Raw genomic sequence first — 23,204 nt, 5'->3', positions numbered from 1 at the left:
TCTTCTTTATATCATAACAACTACTATTACTTAATGATTTTTTTGTAAAATGTAACTTTTCTCTTTTTATGTATGTTTATTTCCTAGATAATTGTAAAGGTTTTGTTCCTGAAGCACTTGATAGAAGAATATACGGCTCCACTAAAAACATGCAAATTTGTATACATAATAAAAGAAAAGAGAAGAAAAAAAACATGTACAGGATACATTTCCTGAAATAAAATGTGACATTTTCGATCCTCACACATTTCAGACGTAACACTCCACTTATATTATAGCCTGGGGATTTGTGATTTTCCCTGTGGCCTCCATTTCTCTTCTGTTGCAAACAAAGGCATGGAATATACTTGAACACTGTGACATCTGGAAGCAGCAGGCATGGTTGGTGTTTATCTAGAAATAAAAATCTTATTTCTAGAAAGCAAATTAAGCTGAGTATTTTATAAATGTCATGCAGTTCATTTCTTGCCCAGCATTAGTTGTGGACTGATGTAGGCATCTCTTAAAATGCAGTTCTCTGTATGTCAGATGAAAGAGTCAATATGTTAAAAGAGATTTGTCCCCACCTATGAGATTCCAGCCTCAAGTGCAACTTATTCATTGCTCCTCAGAAGGAAGCACAAAGGCCTTGTAAGAGGATTTGACCTCTTCTATCTCCCTCTAGTAGCTTCACCTTCTTTGAAGACGTTTTGCAAAACGACCTTCATGCTCTCCTTGGACTGAGCACCTTTTTTCCTCCCAACTAGAAAATAGATCACTGGATTAATGCTGCTATTTAGAGAAGAGAGCACTATGCTCAATAAACTCACATATTGCAGTTTTTTATCAAATACAAAGCTATAAAAACTAAGAATCACTGCAATGACAGATAATGGAAAAGAAAGGATGAGGAAACAGAGAAGAGTGATTAAAACCATCAGTAAAATCCGACCCTGATTCTTCTGATTCGATTTATGACACACTTTGAGGAAAAGGACCACAGTAAAGAGAGTGATCAGCGGAAGGCAAATTATATCAGTCACAAGGAAATGAAGACTGGAGAGGCTGTGATGTGCAATGACATTTGTGAGTATCAAAATGTGCACAAATCCAGCAAGGAGGAAAGAGGAGGTCCAGAGGATGATGCAGACAGCAGGGGACAAATGTTTTGGCCGGGAACAGCGATGCCAGATTGGGAAGAGGACAGCCACACACCGGTCAATGCTGATAGCCGTCATAAGAAAGTGAGAATTGATGTACATCATATGGAAGAAAAAAGAACAGATGAAGATGAAAATGGGTTCTATCAGGTTGATAAATGCATGGATAAGTTGTATAACTTCACTTGTGAGGAACCCAAAGTCTGCAATGGCCAAGTTAAGGATGAATGTGGTGAAACAGTTCCTCTTCATCTGGAAGCCAAGTAGCCAGATGATGTAGCCATTGCCCACCAATCCAAAAGAGCAGGTTATTAAAGTAATGCTTATAAAAAGATTTTTTTCTACAGGAGAAAGTTTGAGCTGTTCTGTGAACTCACTGGTATTATTATCTCTATAGTAGTTGTTTGTAGCCTCCAGATCTCCCAGGCTGGAATTCATCATTAAGCTTTTGTAATCCTCTGACTATCTTTTGGAGTGGAAGCTCCTATTAGGAGAAAAGGAAAAAGAGTAGATTCAGTCATTCCTGTCTCCTAAATAACATCAATATTGGGGCCACTTGCTCCTCTCTCAGCTTACTCGTTTTCTTGCAGAATTTTCATTATTCAAACTAGGTAACATCATCAGTGCTAATCCGAGCACTGTGCTAGCACTGATGATGTTACCTAGTTTGGTAAAGAAACGGCTTAAAAAGCAAGCTCAGAGAGTACCAAGCACCCATTTCAACTCTAAGCTGCAAATATCCTCCCCTTGTCGTGGCGAAGGGGCTTGCGTAATTCAATGAAGCTATGAGCTATGCCGTGCAGGGCCACCCAAGACGGAAAGGTCATAGCAGAGAGTTCTGACAAAACGTGATCCACTGGAGAAGGAAATGGCAACCCACTCCAGTATCTTTGCCATGAAAACCCTATGGACAGTACCAAAAGGCAAAACGATATGACGCTGGAAGATGAGCCCCTCAGGTTGGAAGGCATCCAATATGCTACTGGGGAAGAGCAGAGGGCTAGTACTAGTAGCGCCAGAAAGAATGAAGCGACTGGGCCAAAGCCGAAAGGACGCTCAGCTGTGGATGTGTCTGGTGGTGAAAGGAAAGTCCGATGCTGTAAAGATTTTTTCTCCATAGGAACCTGGAATGTAAGATCCATGAATCAAGGAAAGCTGGACGTGGTCAAACAAGAGATGACAAGACTGAACATCGACATCTTAGGTATCAGTGAACTAAAATGGACAGGAATGGGTGAATTTAATTCAGATGATCATCAGGTATACTACTGCGGGCAAGAATCCCTCAGAAGAAATGGAGTAGCCTTCATAGTCAATAAAAGAGTAGGAAAAGCAATACTGAGATACAGTCCTCAAAATGACAGAATGATCTCAGTTCGAATCCAAGGCAAACCATTCAATATCACAATAGTCCAAGTTTATGCCCCAACCACCAGTGCTGAAGAGGATGAAATTGACCGGTTCTATGAAGCCCTACAGCACCTTATAGAAGTAACACCAAAAAATGATGTCCTTATCATTATGGGGGATTGGAATGCTAAAGTAGGAAGACAAAAGATAACTGGAATAACAGGCAAGTTTGGCCTTGGAGTACAAAATGAAGCAGGGCACAGGCTGATAGAATTTTGGCAAGAGAATACGATGATCATAGCAAACACTCTTTTCCAACAACCCAAGAGACGGCTCTACACATGGACATCACCAGACGGTCAACACAGAAATCAGATTGACTATATGCTCTGCAGCCAAAGATGGAGAAGCTCTATACAGTCAGTAAAAACAAGACCAGGAGCTGACTGTGGCTCAGACCATGAGCTTCTCATTGCAAAGTTTAGGCTTAAACTGAAGAAAGTAGGGAAAAGCACTAGGCCACTCAGCTATGAATTAAATTATATTCCTTTTGAATATACAGTAGAGGTGACAAATAGACTTAAGGAATTAGATCTGATAGACAGAGTGCCTGAAGAACTATGGACAGAGGTACGCAACTTTATACAACAGGTAGCAACCAAAACCATCCCAAAGAAAAAGAAATGCAAGAAAGCAAAATGGCTATCTGAGGAAGCTTTGCAAATAGCTGAGGAAAGGAGGGAAGCGAAAGGCAAGGGAGAAAAAGAAAGATACGCCCAATTGAATGCAGAATTCCAGAGAATAGCTAGAAGAGATAAGAATGCCTTCTTAAATGAACAGTGCAAAGAAATAGAAGAAAACAATAGAATAGGTAGGACCAGAGATCTTTTCAAGAAAATTGGAGAGATGAAGGGAACGTTTAATGCAAAAATAGGCTTGATAAAGGACCAAAATGGCAGGGACATAACAGAGGCAGAAGAGATTAAGAAGAGGTGGCAAAATTACACAGAAGAACTATACAAGAATGAGCTTAACGTCCCTGATAATCACAATGAGGTGGTCACTGACCTCGAGCCAGACATCCTAGAATGTGAAGTGAAGTGGGCCTTAGAAAAGCTGAGCAATAACAAAGCTAGTGGAGGTGACAGTATTCCAGCTGAGCTATTCAAAATCTTAAAGGACGATGCAGTAAAAGTGCTACGCTCAATTTGCCAGCAAATTTGGAAAGCTCAACAGTGGCCACAGGATTGGAAAAGATCAGTTTACATTCCAATTCCAAAGAAAGGCAGTGCCAAAGAATGTTCAAACTATCGCACAATTGCACTCATTTCTCATGCTATTAAAGTTATGCTTAAAATCCTACAAGCTAGACTTCAGCAGTATGTGGATCGAGAACTACCAGAAGTACAGGCAGGATTTCGAAGAGGCAGAGGAACTAGAGATCAAATTGCCAACATACGCTGGAACATGGAGAAAGCTAGAGAGTTCCAGAAAAAACATCTACTTCTGCTTCATTGACTATGCTAAAGCCTTTGATTGTGTGGATCATAACAATCTGTGGCAAGTTCTTAAAGAGATGGGAGTACCAGACCATCTTATTTGTCTCTTGAGAAACCTATATGCGGGTCAAGAAACAACAGTGAGAACTGGACATGGAACCACTGATTGGTTCAAAATTGGGAAAGGAGTCTGGCAAGGCTGTATACAGTCGCCTTGCCTATTTAACTTATATGCAGAGCACATCATGAGAAAAGCAGGATTAGAGGAATCAAAAGTTGGAATTAAGATTGCCAGAAGAAATATCAACAACCTAAGATATGCAAATGATACCACTCTAATGGCAGAAAGTGAAGAAGAAGTAAAGAGCCTCTTGTTGTGGGTGAATAAGGAGAGTGTAAAATTTGGGTTGAAACTTAACATTAAGAAAACCAAGATCGTGGCATCCGGCCCTCTCAATTCCTGGCAAATAGATGGGGAAGAAATGGAGGTAGTGACAGATTTTATTTTTCTGGGCTCCAAGATCACTGCAGATGGGGACTGTAGCCAAGAAATTAAAAGACGCTTGCTCCTGGGGAAGAAAGCCATGGCAAATCTAGACAGCACACTAAAAAGCAGAGACATCACCCTGTCAACAAAAGTGCGTATAGTCAAGGCTATGGTCTTCCCAGTTGCAATGTATGGCAGTGAAAGCTGGACCATAAAAAAGGCTGAGCGCCAAAAAATTGAGGCCTTTGAACTATGGTGCTGGAGAAGACTCCTGCGAGTCCCTTGGACTGCACGGCGATCAAACCAGTCAGTCCTGAGGTGATCAACCCTGACTGTTCTTTAGAAGGCCAGATTCTGAAGCTAAAACTCAAATACTTTGGCCACCTAATGAGAAGGAAGGACTCACTGGAGAAGAGCCTAATGCTGGGAAAGATGGAGGGCAAGAGAAGAAGGGGACGACAGAGAATGAGGTGGCTGGATGGAGTCACTGAAGCAGTAGGCGTGAGCTTAAATGGACTCCAGAAGATGGTAGAGGACAGGAAGGCCTGGAGGAATGTTTCCCATAGGGTCACGATGGGTCGGACACAACTTCGCAGCTAACAACAACACAAATATCCTCCTTTACTGGTACCAATATTGGCATAGCTTCTAGAAGAAAGGGTCCACATATTCTCCAAAGCACCTTATGGCAGAACAAGAAGTAATGGAGTGACGTATTAAGGAGTCATCCAACCTAGAACTAAGGAGAAATTTCCTGACAATTAGTGCAATTAATTGGTGGAACAGCTTGCCTTCAGAAGCTGGGGATGCTTCAACACTAGAGATTTTTAGGAAGAGATTGAACAGCCATTTGTCTGAAATGATGTCTCTTCTTAAAAAGCTCCAGTGATGGAGCACCCCCAGCTTCTGAAGGCAAGCTGTTCCACTGATTAATTCTGATTCCGATCTCTCCTTGATTAGTGAAATATAGAAGATTTCCATTCTCTCTCTCTCTCTCTCTCTCTCTCTCTCTCTCTCTCTCTCTCTCTCTCTCTCTCTCTCTCTGTGTGTGTGTGTCTGTGTGTCTGTGTGTCTGTGTTTGTGTGTGTGTTTGTGTGTGTGTGCAAATTTTCTGTGATTAACTGGAAATTTCCAAGTTGAGGCACAAAAATGAGACGAGTTTTCATAAAGAACTGAAAAGCCAAAACTGATGAAAAAGAATTAGCATAAGCTAAAGAAGGATTTTACTTTGTTTATCTTGGGTTTCAGACCATTTATTTGCTCCTGACATACCTGTCTTGTCACGATGGCTAAAAATTGGTTGGAAAATGTGTCAAAACCCAGGAAACTTCAACTGAGACTCATATGACAGTTGACATATAAATATCAAGTATAAAAACATACAGCTACTGAAGTAACGGTTATTACTCTATTTGCATATCCCGGGGTCTGATTAAACCTTTCAAAATTATAAGATACCTGAAACTGATGGTCCAAACTCTTGAAAGCTGCTGAGTGGAAAATGATTGTGTCACAGTATTGAGGGTTGAAGTGATCAGGGATGGCACAGCCTGCAGGCAAAATGTCTTTAATTAGTTAGATGACATTAATTGACAGAAGGAAAGTCCATCCACCCTATCTTGAGTTACAAATTTCAAAGAACTGCCTGCAGAATTGGATGCACCTGGAAGTAGAGGCTGAGTAGAGATTTCCAAAGGAGTTTTTATATAAGGGAGAGGGAAGGATGAGAAGCAACGGTTGAAAACTGATCAAGGAGAGAAGCAGCCTGGAATTAAGGAGAAAGTTCCAGAAAGTGAGGACAATCAACCAGTGGAACAGCTTGGCCCAGAAATTCCTAAGCTGTGTGGTGTTGGGTCCCTCATCCTCATCTTCCGAATTGTTTCTGACATACTACTTGGTGCAGAGAAAAGATCTCCTGCTGTCCTCCTTTTTAATCTCCATTTTGCTACTATTTATGGACATAAAATGAATAAAGCTAAGACGAAGAGAGGCAACTTCCTTTGGGACTATCTGTAATAATTATTCCACTCTTTTATTTCCCATGGGAAATAAAGATAAGTATAAATAAATGAATATAAATACATACCCCTATATGATTTTAAGTCCTCTTCTATTCCCCTCTAAAAAGGAATGTTATCTCTTGAGGCTGACCTGGCCAGGTAAGTGTTCATAGGATCCTCAGCCATGCAGAATAATTTGCATACCAAATAGGCCGGCCTTTGATAGCATCACTCCATGGCAGTGTGGTGACAGCACTAAGCTTCTTTTAGAAGACCCCCAATTCTGACCCAATAAATCCAGACCCTTGATTTAACTCTTAGTCTACATGGGACAGAGTATATGAAGGCTGTAAACAAAAAGCCATTTCTGTCGTGTTTAGCATGAAGGTGAGAGATTTACAATCGGACGTTCACCATAAAAATTCTCAGATGAGAGGTCCAAGTCAATTGGCATAAAAGAAGAATATCTCTTTCCTTGACAGGTGCCAAGGCTCATGGGCAGCCTCCTCATTCTACAGTTGGTGATTACCTTGCAAAAAACAGGAACCAGACTGTCTTATCACTTGATGCTCACATTTGATTGTGGAAGACAAAAAAGATCTGCTTACCCATCCCAGAACAGAAATATTTTTTTTTCTTCAGAAGATCTGCTTACTATCACCTTACAGTGACATATTTTGGACATTGTAAGTAAAACCGAGTATGGGTAGAACCTACTATTTTTCTTCCGTGGAACTACAATTAACCTGAACAGGACTTAAAAACCATTAATTTTCCTCTGGAACGAGTTCTGCATCGGCCATCATCAGTTAATCTAGCCATCAATAACATCACATAGTAATAATCTCACCCACTTTGAATATTTTGGACCAATATTTTCAAATAGGTAAGACATTTGGATGATCTTAGACATAAGTCAATGCAGTAATAACCTTTCACTTGGCTACTAATTCCTGGACTTAATTTTTCATATTAAAAACATACTTGTAATACTTATATGTAGATAGTCACCTAAATCACAGTTGACTTTTTTTCTGGATGAGTGTTGAAATGTAATGGTGCCATCCAAACAGAACAGTGAAAATATCTGCTAAGAAATTGAAATATCTGAAACTGACGATTTTAAGGGTCCTGGTGCAGAGATAAGACCTGTTTCAAGATTTCTCCTTTTACTGTAGATGACCCAACATTATTTTTCAACTACCTTACTACTTTTGCTGACTTTGGGTTCCTTCTATTTATGGCTATATACTGCACTGATTTTTTCACGTATTTTATATTTGAAAAAATACCCCTGTTGATCTTTTTTCTCTTCCATATTATATATATTAATGGTATATTTCTTTTGATAGCCATCAGCATTGACCGGTGTGTGTGTGTGTGTGTGTGTGTGTGTCTTCTTTCCAATCTGGCATCGCTGTTCCTGGCCAAAACATTTGTCTCCTGTTTTGTGTGCCCTCCTCTGGATCTCCTCTTTCCTCCTGGGTAGATTTCCAAACATTATGGAATAGGAATTTAAACATGATACCATTCCGAGTTTCCATTTGGCTGTGGCTGTTTTGTTTTGCCTCCCGCTGATCACAACCTCTGTTGTGATCCTATTGATCAAAATATGTCTTAAACCTAAACAGATCAAACGTGAAAGACTTTTGGTGATGATCTTAATTACTCTTCTCTGTTTCCTTATTCTTACTCTCCCGTTATATATCTATGTATTCATTACTCATTTTATTATAAATAAAACTCTTTTGGCAATTGAGATTCATGGTACACAGCTTTATCTCAGGGACAGTGCAGAGAACTGCATCCCATATTTACCAAGAAACATAAACGTATTCTGAGGTGAATAAGTGCTCCTGGAGCTCTTCCTCTTCTGGCATGACAAAGAAAGTCTAAAAAATGCACACATATTTTGCGCCTTGCCCAATCAGTATGTACAATTATGTTGTATGGAGATGTAGTCTTTGTCTACTTCACCAACAGGCAAGAGATAGCATAAGCCCTGGGTGAAACCTTTAGCAACATCTGCTTTCTCATCCTAGAAGAGAGAAAAAAATCTGCGAAAAATCTGCTTACTACTGCCCGCTACTCTAACATTAAATCTTATGAATTATCCCACAACTCATCTGACAATTGCTCATTGACCTGTGTCAAATTTTGGACATTGTAATCAAAGCACAGTATCCTATGTGACTCTCTCAATGAATCTAGACAACGCACAACAATGAAGAGTAAATATCACAAGGGAGATAATTGCTCCCACTATCCGCAAAAAAGCTTTTTTTTCAAAAAAAAATATGACTAATTTCACTGTCCCAAAGATGCTTTTTCATCAGGCAACTGGACTTCCTTGTTTTTCTTTGAAGACGTTTTGCTTCTCATCCTAGAAGCTTCTCTGAGAGCTGAAGAAACTTCTTGGATGAGAAGAGGAACGTCGTTAAAGAAAAACAAGGAAGTCCAGTTGCCTCTGGAGAAAGCAGCTTTAGGACAACTATGACCTGGATGGCTGAGCATCTCCATAGATGACTAATTTCACTGTTCAGGGGGAAAAAAATAAGGTAGAACCTTTTAGTGGCTGGAGGGAATCTTTCTTTGTGGGGAAAAATATTGTTATTGTTATTAATGCTGTTGATGATGGGAGAACCCAGATAAATTCAAGAAGCTTCTAAAAAAATACTTTCCTCCTTTATTCATTGAGTTTCTACCACTCCTTTCTCATGCTAACTGTGACCCATCTCTTGCTCTACAACAGAAAGGAAAGCTTTGGCTTAAATATAGGGTACATAAAAAAACCAGAAAGCAAGTGCTATCAAATACAGTAATTCCAAGAACACTTTACAGGAATAAAATAATTTTCAATAAGAAGATGCTGCACTTGATGCTATTGTCCCTGACTGAAAATGAATATTTCCTTCTGATCTTTGGGGTTCTACCAGCCCATGCCTGAACGTTTAGACACAGAATTTCCTACCTTCTTCCAGTCTCACTTAGGCTTCACCAATGCCTGCTGGACCTTAATAATGTCTTCTTCTGGAAGGGTTCTGAATTCTTCTTCCACTATCTCGAAGCCCCAGTGCTTTGCCAGAAAGTTCGAAAGAGATGCCTTTATACGTTTTGAGAATGGGTGGGGTACCTTAATGGATGAAAGAAATCCATTATTCCTTGCTGAGAATTAAGACCAGAGTGCTGATTTTTTTTCCATGGGTGTTTCAGAACTCTTAAATGTGGGATGAAATGGTTTCCATAACTCTGAAAGAGAAATGCATTAGGCAGATGTCTCTGAGGAAAGTTCTAGATCATGTGTACTTTGCAGATGAAATCAATGTACAATATCAATAGAAAATTATTGGATGGAAAAAGGGGAAATCTGATAAATACTTCTGAAATGATAACACAACTGGTCATGATCCCTTTAGTATACTACTGAACCTCTTGGTCCTGTAACCTATGTATCCAAAACTATGTATACTATAAGGTAAAGGTAAAGGTTCCCCTGCACATGCATGCTAGTCGTTTCCAACTCTAGGGGCCGGTGCTCATCTCCGTTTCAAAGCCGAAGAGCCAGCGCTTGTCCGAGGACGTCTCCTTGGTCATGTAGCCAGCATGACTAGATGCCAAAGGTGCACGGAATGCTGTTTCCTTCCCACCGGAGTGGTCCTTATTTTTCTACTTGCATTTTTATGTGCTTTCGAACTGCTAGGTTGGCAGAAGCTTGGACGAGTAACAGGAGCTCACTCTGTTACGTGGCACTCAGGATTCGACCCGCCAAACTGCCAACCTTCTGATCGACAAGCTCAGCATCCTAACCCACTGAGCCACTGTGTCTCAAATGGGCTAACTTAAAGAATGCATCTGAAATTTGGAATCCATCACGCCCAATGTCAATGGAATTGACATTTGGCAAATTACAATAAAGTTTGATATGAAAATTATCATAAATCACATTATGAATAAAACTAAATGTCATACCCTCTCCTGACTTTTGACTGTGCTTTTCAGTTCAACATGGGTTGCTTTCAGAGGCAGACACATTTCTGAGAATAACCCTGCATTTCTCAGTGGCTATGGAGATTCTCAAGTCAATCCAGGTGATGGTTGTCCCAAAGGTGGTTTTTCAGGAGAAAACTGGACTTTGTTGTTTTCTTGAAGATGTTTTGCTTCTCATCCAAGAAGCCTCTTCAGAACTGGAGAAGCTTATTGGATGAGAACTTCAAGGAAATACAAAGTCTAATTTTGAAAAAGCACCTTTGGGACCAGCATTTCTTAAGAACTGTTCTGCTGAAAGCAGTACATTAGAATTCTGTCATTATTGAAGGCATTAAGGAATGTAAGAGGAGGAGGAGGAGGAGGAGGAGGAGGAGGAGGAGGAGGAGGAGGAGGAGGAGGAGGCGGCTTCACTAGAGATCTCCTGAGGATTGTGAAGGGAGGGGAAATGACACAATCCTACATTAGTTGTAGAATGAAAAGTGCCCCAACAGGTTATAGGTTGTCTAATAAACAATTAGTGGGGATGATAGCCACAATCCCTGTATTCTGGCATAACAGTTTATGTCTTTTGTTCCTTTCTCATAAAAAAACACATCAATATTAAGAAATAATCCATAAGGAATACCAATAATCACAATACATTCAACTCTGCCTTATTGTGAATTGGATACTTGGGTCTTTTATGTTTTCTCATCCTTCTAATTTAATTCCTTTTAATGGAAGACTAAACCTTTGCATTCAGCTGCTTAGAACACTAATTCTGCTTTATGGTCCAGGCCTATTTAAAAGCTTGCAAAATCCTTTCCTTCTTATTATATTGGTAGAGAAAATGCTTTTAAGTCAACCGCTCTCTCCCACCACATATGGATAACAGGCAAAGGTAATGCTTTTAAATGGTGCAACACTCCTTAAGGTCATCAGGATGACTTCAAGCTTAGCAGGAAACAATATGTATATGTTTGGTAGTAAATGTGGGACCTATTTCTCTGCGTTATCTCTAAGTTAGAGGTCTGTCTCATGGATCTTATTTGCAAAACATTATGCCATGTTCCACTGAAAAGCCCAACGAAGTAAAACACCGGAGACTTGGCAATCTCTAATGTAAACTTTATTAGGCATAGCACACCGGTATGATGGAAGAAAAGCTAGCTCTGGCAATATGGCGGGAAACAGACAATTAAAAGCGTAAAACTTTCACTCCCCTCTCTTACTGTTCAGGCCACATTATCCAATTAATCTTCCAGCATTTGTTATGAGAATAAAATTTCGGCTTGCCCAAACATCTCCTCAGTGGCTTTGGCTGTCACGCTGATAAGGAACACCTTTGTATATCAAGCTCTTCCCTCCCCCCTTGCAACTGTAGGCAAGCTAGAAGCACTACAGCAGTCCGAATGACAATAAATCTTTGTAGGTTGACACAAGGTTAGTTATGGTATTGTAATTTTGATATTTTTTGTGCTACGGTTCTTGGTAAATAGCTTATAGCAGTGGCGGGGAAAATTTTGCTTTGCTCATCTTTTCCCAGTCTTCAAGATAAAGTCTAACGATATTATTTTTCAAGGGAAACAAAACCTTCTTTAGATTTTATTTCTGTAGCTAAAATTATGCTTTTGCAAAAGGATTTTAATTACGTTTAATGACCTTCAGGGTCTCACTGGACCGAGTGCCTTCCTTTCTCCCAACCATAAAATAGATCGCTGGGTTAACCCTGCTGTTTAGGGATGCACTCAGATTCAAATAATTTTCAAATTCAGTAAATTTCCTCACATAAATTAAACTAAGAAAACCATCAATGTAGATATACATAATGGAACAGTAAGAATAAGGAAGCAGAGAAGAGTACTTGAAATCATCATCAAAACTCTTCTACGTTTGATCTGCGCCCATTTAAGACTTATTTTGATGAATAGGGTAGTGGTGGTGAACCTATGGCATGGGTGTCAGAGGTGGCACTCAGAGCCCTCCCTGTGGGCATCCGCGCCATACCTCAGAGGTGGCAACTGTCCCTCTTCAACCAGCTGCTCCCCACAGGTGTCCCTCTCCACAAGTGACATTGAGGTGACCACACCCACCTTATCTTCCATGACCACCACAGCCACACCCACCCAGTATGCCACGCCCACCTGGCACCCAGTGATAAATAAGTGGGTTTTGGGTTGCAGTTTGGGCACTCGCTCTCTAAAAGGTTCACCATCACTGGAATAGGATGACAGTGGAGGACAGTGAGCAATGGAAAGGAAAGGAAAGCATTCACAACCAAATGAAGACTCCAGGAGAAATGATAATGAAATATAAATTGCATAATACTCTGAATTCCTAGAAAAACCATAGCTCTCTTGTGGTCTCACAGAAAGCGGAAAAGAAAGAGAATTAAATCCTCACACCATTGAAGTGAGCTTATCAGAGAGACCCAAACCCGAAGCAGAAACAGTGCAAAGTATATTGAACTTCTTAAATTTAAATTTAACCAACATTTCTTGCCTCTACTCCCCTTCTCATGCCATACTTTGCAGTCCTGGATGGAAGCAGCACATGCAAAATTCCCAGGACAGAGTGAGAATCTTTGTACTTAGTCACAGAGGGAGAACTTTATCATGGAAATAAATGGCAAACTAGTTGAAAGAAAATGTTGGGTGAGTTGAAAGAAATGTTGGAGTACAGAGAAGAGCAACAAAGATGATTAGGGGACTGCAACATACTGTAAAACATACATAAGGAACGGTGGCTGCAATTGGGTATGTCTACTTTAATGAAGAGAAGGACGAGGGGTGACATGACAGCAGTGTTCCAATATCTCAGGGGTTGCCCCAAAGAAGAGGGAGTCAAGCTATTCTCCAAAGCACCTGCAGACAGGACAAGAAGCAAGAGATGGAAACTAACCAATTAAGGAGAAATTTTCTGACAGTTAGAAGAATTAATCAGTGGAACCGCTTGCCTCCAGAAGTTGTGAATGCTGGAGTTTTTTAAGAAATGGACAACCATTTGTCTGAAATGGTATAGGGGTTTCCTGCCTGAGCAGGGGGTTGGACTAGAAGACCTCCAAGGTCCTTTCCAACTCTATTATTATTATTATTATTATTATTATTATTATTATTATTATTATTATTATTATTATTATTATTATTATTATTATTACTATTTCTTATGTTTTCATCATGACCATTAGAACTGTGGGTTTCAGATACTGTAATTGTCTGTGAGAAATTTGTGCTGTTCTGTTTCAATGGCTAGCCTTATAATGAAAAATTAGTCCAGAAAAAAGACTACTAAGATTTAGATAACTATCAACATATAAATATCACAAAAAATATCTTTGATGTGAAAAATCAGGAGCAGTAATTACTACTTAAATAGACAAATAGTATTGCATTTGTCTAAGATCTTCCAAACATCTTACCTTTCTGAAACAATTGGTCCAAGGTCTACAGATCTGGTGAGAAGAAGATTACTAGGTCGCGTAATTGACCACTGGAGTGATTGACAATAGCCAAAGCAGAGCAAGCTGTAGTGAAAACATGAAGGGTTTTAAGTCCCGTTCAGGTTAATGGCAGCTCAGCAGATGCAGAACAAGAAGTTCTAAACATGAAAGCTTTTGCTTACAATGTCTGAAAAGGAGAACACGTCAGATGTGTTGTTGGACCATTCACAGGATTAAATGACAGAATTGAAGGCAATAGTAAGTAGATTTTGTATGAAGAAAATATTCTTTCTGTTCTGGGACAAGGAAGCAGATAGCGCTAAAAGTCTCGCACAACTAGATATATTCTGTGTCTTGTCTAATCAGCATGAACATCATTGGATAAGAAGATCTGTTTTCTGTTTTTGCAAGATAATCACCAACTGTGAATTTAGAAAGATGAGACTGCCCATTAACCTAGGCAACTCTCAGAAAATCTTTTTTTTTAAATTTCAATTGGATCTAAAAAAAATTATCACGAATCTCTGCTCCTAAACCTTTGATCTTTCTGCTAAACATGACTCAAATTCCTCTTTGTTTATAGTCTTCCTGTAACTCTGTAACTGTGAGAGGGATCTCAGAGTCCTAGTGGGCAATCACTTCAATATGAGCCAGCAGTGTGCTGCAGCTGCCAAAAAAGCCAACACAGTGCTAGGCTGCATTAACAGAGGGATAGAATCAAGATCACGTGAAATACTAATACCACTTTACAATGCCTTGGTAAGGCCACACCTGGAATACTGCATCCAGTTTTGCTCACCACAATGTAAAAAAGATGTCGAGACTCTAGAAAGGGTACAGAGAAGAGCAACAAAGATGATTGGGGGACTGGAGGCTAAAACATATAGGGAACAGTTAGTGGAATTGGGTATGTGTAGTTTAATGAAGAGAAGGGTGAGGGGTGACATGATAGCAGTGTTCCAATATCTCAGTGGCTGCCACAAAGAAGAGGGAGCCAAGCTATTCTCCAAAGCACCTGAAAGCAGGACAAGAAGCAATGGATGGAAACTAGTCAAGGAGAGAAGCAACCTAGAACTAAGGAGAAACTTCCTGACAGTTAGAACAACTAACCAGTGGAACAACCTGCCTCCAGAAGTGGTGAATGCTCCAACACTGGAGGTTTTTAAGAAGAGACTGGACAGCCATTTGCTTGAAATGTTATAGGGTTTCCTGTCTGAGCAGGGGGTTGGACTAGATGACCTCCAAGGTCCCTTCCAACTTCTTCTTCTTCTTCTTCTTCTTCTTCTTCTTCTTCTTCTTCTTCTTCTTCTTCTTCTTCTTCTTCTTCTTCTTCTTCTTCTTCTTCTTATTATTATTATTATTATTATTATTATTATTATTATTATTATTATTATTATTATTATTATTATTATTATTACTAAGGTGTCCGTTCAAGAGTCTGGATTTATTGGGGCATAAGGGGAGGTGCTCTCAAATGTGTACCTGTTTGAGATAGAAATTATTTGCATGGCTGACCAGCATATGAGTCCCTGTCTAGTCTCATCAGCCTCTTCCTGAAAATTCCCATTTTCCCCCAATGAGCTTGTGTCATCTCTTTACACAACAAGACTCAGGAGATAATATTCCTGAGTTTTTCTCAAAGGTGCTTTTTCAAAAGGAAACTGGATTTTCTCTGCTTTTCTTTGAAGATGTTTTTCTTCTCATCCAAGAAGCTTCTTCCGTTCTGAATGAATGGTGGAGAATGGAAGGATTTATATATCTTGCTTTTTGAAAAAGCATCTTTGGGAAGACTATGATCTGGATGACTGAGAATCTCCATAGACATTCTTAAAATTTCCCTTCTTTTTAGTGTAACTCATCGTCTTATTCAATGTAGTTGACCCATCACTACCTCCACTCATGTATCTAATGTCCTGTTCTCATCAATGAATTTTCCACACTCAGTGCGTGGAACTATATTCCCTGGCTCCCCAAACAGGTGTTTCTGCTGATGTAAATCACTAAATGTTAATTTGGCAATCAATCACTCCAGCACTGTTTTCCAGTGTCGGATGAGATCCTGAATCTTGGGGGCTATAAAAATGTGTACCAAAAGACCCCTAAGCAGGAATGTAAGCCACAATGCTGGACTTTTCCATCATTGTTTGTTTCCAGAAGTCAAAAGCATCTGTCCTCTGTAAGAATGCAGAATAAAGCTTTGCTTATTGCATTTACTCTATCTACTACTCTCTATTCCTCTTATGGAATGTGAACTGGAATTGTCTCAGCTGGCAACACTTGGGGGCTTAATTTTATCCCACTAAGATGGAACGGGTGGGTGATTTTATCTTACCAAAACATCAACATCAAACCTCAATGTCACAATTTTTTATTAATGAATCAAAGTATGAAATACAAAATCACAAAGAAAAATGAGGAAAAAAGGGAAGGAAAAATGGAAGAGGAAAAAGATATTGAAGGAATGTCTATTGCTGCATTTCTATATCCCTGTATCAGATTAAACCCTCCATTACTATGATAGCCTGAAAGTGATGGACTGAAATCTTCAAAGTCAGTGAGCGAAAGATTATTGTGTTACAGTACTGATGGCTGAAATGACTGTGGATGACAGAACTTGCAAACAAAATGTCCAGTCTTTTTTTTTCCAAATGAAGTTCTTTGACAGAAGGAAAGTCCATCCACCCTATTTAAATTGGCAATGTTCAATGAATTGCCTGCAGAATTTGATGTACCAGGAAGTAGATCCCAAGTAGATCCTTCAGATGAGTGTCTATATAACATACAAGATTCACATCTATAAACCGTAGAGGTGGGAAAAAAAGTTGGAGAACGTTTTGCAGAAATATATAGTTGAAGGCTGGTTGTTTAACGCAGTATATATAATGTCTTCAGATGTGTTTCTATATAATGTACAAGATTCACATCTATACACCGTAGAGGTGGGGGAAAAGTTGAACTAGAGAACGTTTTGCAGAAATATATAGTTGAAGGCTGGTTGTTTAACGCAGTATATATGATGTCAAGCAAAGGGGATCTTATCAAGAGCAAAGCTTCAGTTAGAGTTGGATTTCTCGGCTGATAAATGTGACTTTAAGCATCAAAGAAGGAAACCAGCTCACCACAGATTTTCAACTGGGCAGCCAGTCCTTTCATTTTGAGGCTACCTTCTCTAAATGCTTATTTTCCTTCTATTGTCACTTGTAAAGGGAAGGTTTATATATATATATATATATATATATATATATATATATATATATATATATATATGCAAATTATTCAAATTGCTAATAAAGAATTTGGGAGGCTAAGATGATCATTTCGAATCTCAGATAAAGGGTATGACTAACTGATGAGAACATAAATGAGTTCGAAATGATCATCTTAGCCTCCCAAATTCTTTATTAGCAATTTGAATAATTTGCACAAATAATGAGCTGTCATAAGTTGACTAGTTCCTGTGGATAAGCCCTGAGCCGGGCCAAAAACAGGAATGAAAGAGTTAATTAGCAAGGTCCATTCAAAAAGCCTTGACAAATACTTAAACATACATTTGCCTTGCCTTCCAGCTAATATAAGAGAGAAAGAACCCCGTGGCTCAGGAGATTAAAACACTGCCTGATATACAATCAGCCCGGGTTCGAATCTCAGATAAAGGGTATGACTAACTGATGAGAACATAAATGAGTTCGAAATGATCATCTTAGCCTCCCAAATTCTTTATTAGCAATTTGAATAATTTGCACAAATAATGAGCTGTCATAAGTTGACTAGTTCCTGTGGATAAGCCCTGAGCCGGGCCAAAAACAGGAATGAAAGAGTTAATTAGCAAGGTCCATTCAAAAAGCCTTGACAAATACTTAAACATATATATATATATATGTGTGTGTGTGTGTGTGTGTGTGTGTGTGTGTGTGTGTGTGTGTGAAATGTTTGTTAAGCATTCAGAATACGCTTAGTCCCAGACACGGGACAAATCTTATTTCCTGTTTCAGTGTAGCCCAAGGCCATCTACAGGCAGTAGCCACAGTAGTAGCAGCTCATATTTGTGTAATTTTTTTTTGGCTTGCTAACAAAGAATAAAAGGAGACCAATATGATCATTTCAAACTTATTGTCAGCCATTCCCTTCGGCCCAGGTTCGAAGAAGATTATTAGGTCATGTAATTGATGACTGGAATGATTGACAATAGCCAAGGCACAACAATTGGTAGAGAAAAGGTGATAGAGAGCCTGTCACATAGGTCTACAGGATTGGATGTCACTGTAACAGGTGATTGTATGCAGATCTTTTGCAGAAAATATTGTGTCTATTCTGGGACCAGGAAGCAGATCTTGATAAAAGTCTCAAACAACTAGATGTATTCTGTGTCTTGCCTAATCAGCATGAACATCTAGCGATAAGAAGATTTGGTTCCTGTTTTTGCAGGATAATCACCAGCCACAGAAGGAGGGCACTGCCCATAAACCTAGTCATCTCTGATGAAAAGGAAAATTATTATTTTTTATTTCAGCTGGAAACTTCCATGCAGGTTTCCCAGAAAGTCAATGGGGAAGTCAGCAGGAAAAGGTGCAAATCATTGGGATAAATTTCCCTCCATTCACCCTTCAGCAGATCATATATGCTCACATCACACCAGCCAATCCAGCACCCTGTTTAAGCTCCCCACGAACACAATTGTCACACCCCTGACAAACTCTTGAGCATCATCCACCCACCCCGATATGTGACACACATGTCACACAACCTTGTGAAGTGCCTCACACCTACCATGTATGTAATGTCTCTTACACACCCTCTTGCACCTCCGTACTCCCCCCACCATCTCCCCAGACCCTATGGATCCCCTCACTCACTCCCCCAAATAAGTACCTGCAGGCCTTGGACTTTCAACATCCTTCCAGCTTCTTCACTAACTTGGCTGGAAGTTACCTTGCCTGAATTTGGGATTCAATTAATGACCGCAACTAGGACTGGAAAAAATTGCCAGTGCTTAGGGATGCAGTCATGCTTTATGACTGCATTGCTTAATGATGACTTCTGTTTGGTTAGACAAGTTGCATATGTTCTGACTTTCTTTTTTGGTGGGTGCTCTGCTGTGTTTGATATAATATGGGCATATCCCATTATTGATTTCAATTGATAGATGTGACAAGGGGAGTGACAGAAAATAAAACCATGATTTTAACTTCTTCAGATGTTAGAACTTTAGTTTATCCAAGGAACCATAGTGGAATCCTCTCCTACAATGGTTAGGTATTTGATTGTCTCAAATCACTAGTACTGAATAGTACGGTGACCTTGTTTGCTAAGATCTCCCTTGGCTACAGTTCAATATCCAGAAGTAAAAGGTCTTTCACAACCTCCAAGATCTTCCCAAGCCTTCTGGAAATAAGTTAGCCTGTACTGTTCTCTCCATAGTACCGCTTCAGAATGGTGGAAGTAAGTCTATGCTTGTATATATTGAAGGAGTATGTTGAAGGAGACAGAAGCTCAGATGTAATATTACATCTGTAAAGTTGAATCTCATGAATGTCTACTCAAAAAGGAACCTTGTTGTTGTACCTTACTCCCCTCATAGTTTATATTTGTTTGGTAGCAAATGTGCAATTCTCTGTGTTCTCCCTGAGACATAGCCCTGTACAATCAATCTCAATTGCAAAACAATTTTAGTTACGATATCGTCATTTTGATGATTTTCCTGGGATGGTCCTGGGTATAGAGCTTGTAGCAGTGGAGGGAAAATTCTTGCTTCCCACATCTTTCACCAATCCTCACCAATAAATTACAAAATGCTTTCTTAAGTTTAACAAAACTCTGTTTATAATTCATTTCTGCTGCAAGAAAAAAAAACCAAAAACCCATTATTCTACTGATAGGATATATCACCCATTAATGACAAGCTAAAATACACTTTTCAAAGGGTTTGAAACTTTTATCCGGTTTTGGGAGCTTCATCTTCCCCAAAGTCTCTTTGAAACATGACCTTGATGCTATCCCTGGACTGAGTTCATAACAACGCTGCTAACATCGAAGTTATTGCTTGACAAGAGATGAAGAAGCAGCCGTTTCATATGTTAAACTTGTGTATTGCTTTAAGAGATTGAGTTTGCGGTTGGGAGGGGGGACGAGTAGGATTGCACCTTTCAAGGCCATCTCTAACTAGAGAAGATATGACCTTGGCGGGTTTTCTAATGGAAGGGAAACTGATTCTTTAAATTAATTGGAGAATATGATTAATGACAAAATTAGAAAGGTGGAGAATTGTGTTTTAATATATTGTGCAAGGGGCAGAGATTTCAGATTCCAGCTTCCTTCGAGCAAGCATTTGCTGGTGTATTAGGCTAATAAAGGACTTTTAAGGTAAACAGTGCCCCAGAGTCACTTGAAAAGCCCATACTTCGGAAATTTGACAGTTCGCTTCTTTCTCCCAACCAGAAAATAGATCACTGGGTTAATGCTGCTGTTTAGGCAAGCACTCAGACAAAAATAGAAATGAAAGAGCCTTGGTGGAGCAGTGGGCTAATGCCTCCTTAAGTAACACCAGCTGCCTGCAATTGGTGCAGGTTCGCATCCCACCAGGCTCAAGGTTGACTCACCCTTCCATCCTTCCGAGGTAGGTAAAATGAGGACCCAGATTGTTGGGGGCAATTAAGCTGACTTTGTAATAATGCCGCTTGGGGTGTGTGTGAAAGCCCTAATAAGCAGGCATATACATAGAATGAAGGCTACTGCTAAGTTTGTAAAGCCGCCCTGAGTCTTCGGAGAAGAGCGGGATATAAATGGAATTAAAATAAAAATTAAAATAAATAAAATAAACCTAAGATAGTTCCAGATATAGCTCACGTTAACAAAATAAGCAACAAATATGTAGATGTATAATGGAACAGAAAGAATAAGGAAACAGAAAAGCGTAATTAAGATCATGACTAAAAGTCTTTCACGCTTGATCTGTTTAGATCTCAGATTTATGTTGATGAATAGGATCACAGAAGAGATTGTGATCAGTGGAAGGCAAAGCAGAGCAGTCACAAGCCAATGCAGTCTTGGAATGACATCATATAAAAATACATTTCCCATGAGGCCCTGAATTCCACCCAGGAGGAAAGAGATGATCCAGGGGAAAGCGTAGACAGCAGGAGAGAAATATTTTTGTCGGAAACAGCGATGCCAGATTGGGAAGAGGATAGCAACACACCGGTCCATGCTGATGGCTGTCAGAAGAAATAGACCATTGATATACAGTACATGATGTGAGAGAGACAAAATAAAAGAACCCAGTTAGTTACGGGTGACATAATATATTTAAAATAAGGAGTCAAAAGTATAGGCATAAATATGAGAACCCCACAGTCAGAAATAGCTAAATTCAGAATCAGCACGGTGAAACGATTTCTCTTAATCTTGGAAGCTGAGTAACCAGATGACAATTCCGTTTAGCGGGAGTCCTAGGCAACAGGTGGTTAATATGACTATTAAGCGTGAGCTTAAATGGACTCCAGAAGATGGTAGAGGACAGGAAGGCCTGGAGGAATGTTGTCCATAGGGTCGCGATGGGTCGGACATGACTTCACAGCTAACAACAACATAATACTTTTAGTTTGGTCCTCATCAAAAGCATCAATACTATCATAGTAGGGATACTCTTCTGTAGCATTCATGTTTGCAGGCTGAAATTCTTCAAGAGCCTCTTTAATGATCCAAGAATCTCTCCTTTTAGAATCGAAGTTCCTGTTAGAAGAAAAGAAAGAAGAGTAGGTGCAATAATTTCTCCATTATTGTTCTGTGTTCATCTTTATCTTCTCTGTTTGACAGACTGAGTGAAGGTTCAGATCTTTGCTAATGCTACACAAAATCTGTTCTAAATCACCAGCTGACTGTGTGACCAACCATAATAATAATAATAATAATAATAATAATAATAATAATAATAATAATAATAACAACAACAACAACAACAACAACAACAATAGAGGAAGCTTGCTCTGGCATAAGTAAACAGGTAAAATTGAACTACTGTGGCAAGAGAAAGCAAAGATGGTATCAGTAGAGATAACCCCAAAGTATCTGGAACCCAGTGGTGGGAATCAAATATGTGAACAACTGGTTCTCTGTGTGGATGATGCTTCCAGAAGTTCATTCTTGGCCTGGGCAACAAAAAATTAGCTACCAGTTCTGCTGAAGTGGTGCGAACTGGCTGAATCCCACCACTGCTGGAACCCCACTTTGACATAATCAGCACTGACAAATTCAGCATCAGGCAATTGCAAAAGGCAGCTTTCCTTGCAACAGGTTACATTAGGGGTCTTCAAACCTGGCCCTTTTATGACCTGTGGACTTCAACTCCCAGAATTCCTGGAAGTCCACAAGTCATAAAAGGGCCAATTTTTCAGACCCCTGGGTTACATCAACTATAGTGTATTCAACCTGTGTGCTAATCAACTCTCAATGATTCTGGGCACTCACAACAATCAAATGACAAAATAATTACAATAAAATCAATTAAACAGACATCTCCAACTGCCTACTTTAGAGGTAGATGGTTCCACTATCCATGAAAAGTAGTTTCTATGCTGAATTTCACTGTTTTGAGGACATTCTTTGCTGAAAGCTTCTTTCTTGTAAGGAATCAGTTTGGAGTTTCAACACCTTGCCAATATTCCAGATATCTTGTCCTAGCTAAGGCACACTGGAAATATAAAAGCTGACCAAATCAGCACAGCAAATGAATCTACTTAGATGGATGGGCATTTGCTTCTAACTGAAGATATTCCTGCCTAAATCTATGAAGGTTTCTGACAGTCTCTTTCTTTATAGGTCATAAAAAGAGATTCTTCAGATCATCTGTAAAAGGTTTGTCACAATTCACCCCAGTATAGAGACAGTTAGTGCAGAAAAAGTCAACTGAGATTTAGATAACTATCAACATATAAATGCCACAAAAATATATATTGATGCTGAAAATCAGGAGCAGAATTTATTAGTTAAGTAGATGGATATTATTGTATTTGTCTAGGATCTACCAAACATCTCTCTCTGAAACAATTGGTCCAAGGTCTTCAGATCTGGTGAGAAGAAGATTACTAGGTTATAGGTTTATAAGAAGATTATAAGAAGATTATAAGAAGGTTATAAGAAGATTACTGGGCATTATAGGTTTTTCTTACAATGTCTAAAATTTAACATACTGTAACTCAGGGAGAACCTGTCAAATGTGTTGTTGGACAATTCAGAGGATTAAATATCTGAGTAGCAGGCAATCATAAGCAGATCTTTTGAAGAACATATTCTTTCTGTTCTGGAACGAGGAAGCAGATCTTGCTAAAA

The 23,204-nt window shown here is 39.4% G+C and overlaps 3 protein-coding genes across 3 annotated transcripts in view; all 3 read right to left on the bottom strand.

The window, feature by feature from the left end:
- LOC310638764 (proto-oncogene Mas-like) overlaps window positions 1-23,204 on the bottom strand; it is a 481,088-nt gene that overhangs the window by 231,076 nt on the left and 226,808 nt on the right. The gene's annotated exons all lie outside the window — the stretch shown is intronic.
- On the bottom strand, window positions 651-1,577 carry LOC310637692 (mas-related G-protein coupled receptor member H-like; the record flags this gene model as incomplete). Its single annotated transcript, XM_083358193.1, has 1 exon — window positions 651-1,577. The coding sequence occupies one exon, from the start codon at window positions 1,575-1,577 to the stop codon at window positions 651-653; it is 927 nt and encodes a 308-aa protein (XP_083214319.1).
- On the bottom strand, window positions 8,403-21,496 carry LOC310637691 (mas-related G-protein coupled receptor member D-like; the record flags this gene model as incomplete). Its single annotated transcript, XM_083358192.1, is given in 4 exon segments — window positions 8,403-8,513; window positions 20,724-21,152; window positions 21,155-21,280; window positions 21,282-21,496. Coding segments are annotated over 4 exon segments (828 nt in total). The 5' UTR covers window positions 21,444-21,496.

The sequence above is a fragment of the Vipera ursinii genome (genome assembly GCF_947247035.1).
Source record: "Vipera ursinii genome assembly, chromosome: 3".
In the NCBI taxonomy this organism is placed as follows: Eukaryota; Metazoa; Chordata; class Lepidosauria; order Squamata; family Viperidae; genus Vipera; species Vipera ursinii.
This window is presented reverse-complemented; position numbering and strand designations above follow the sequence as displayed.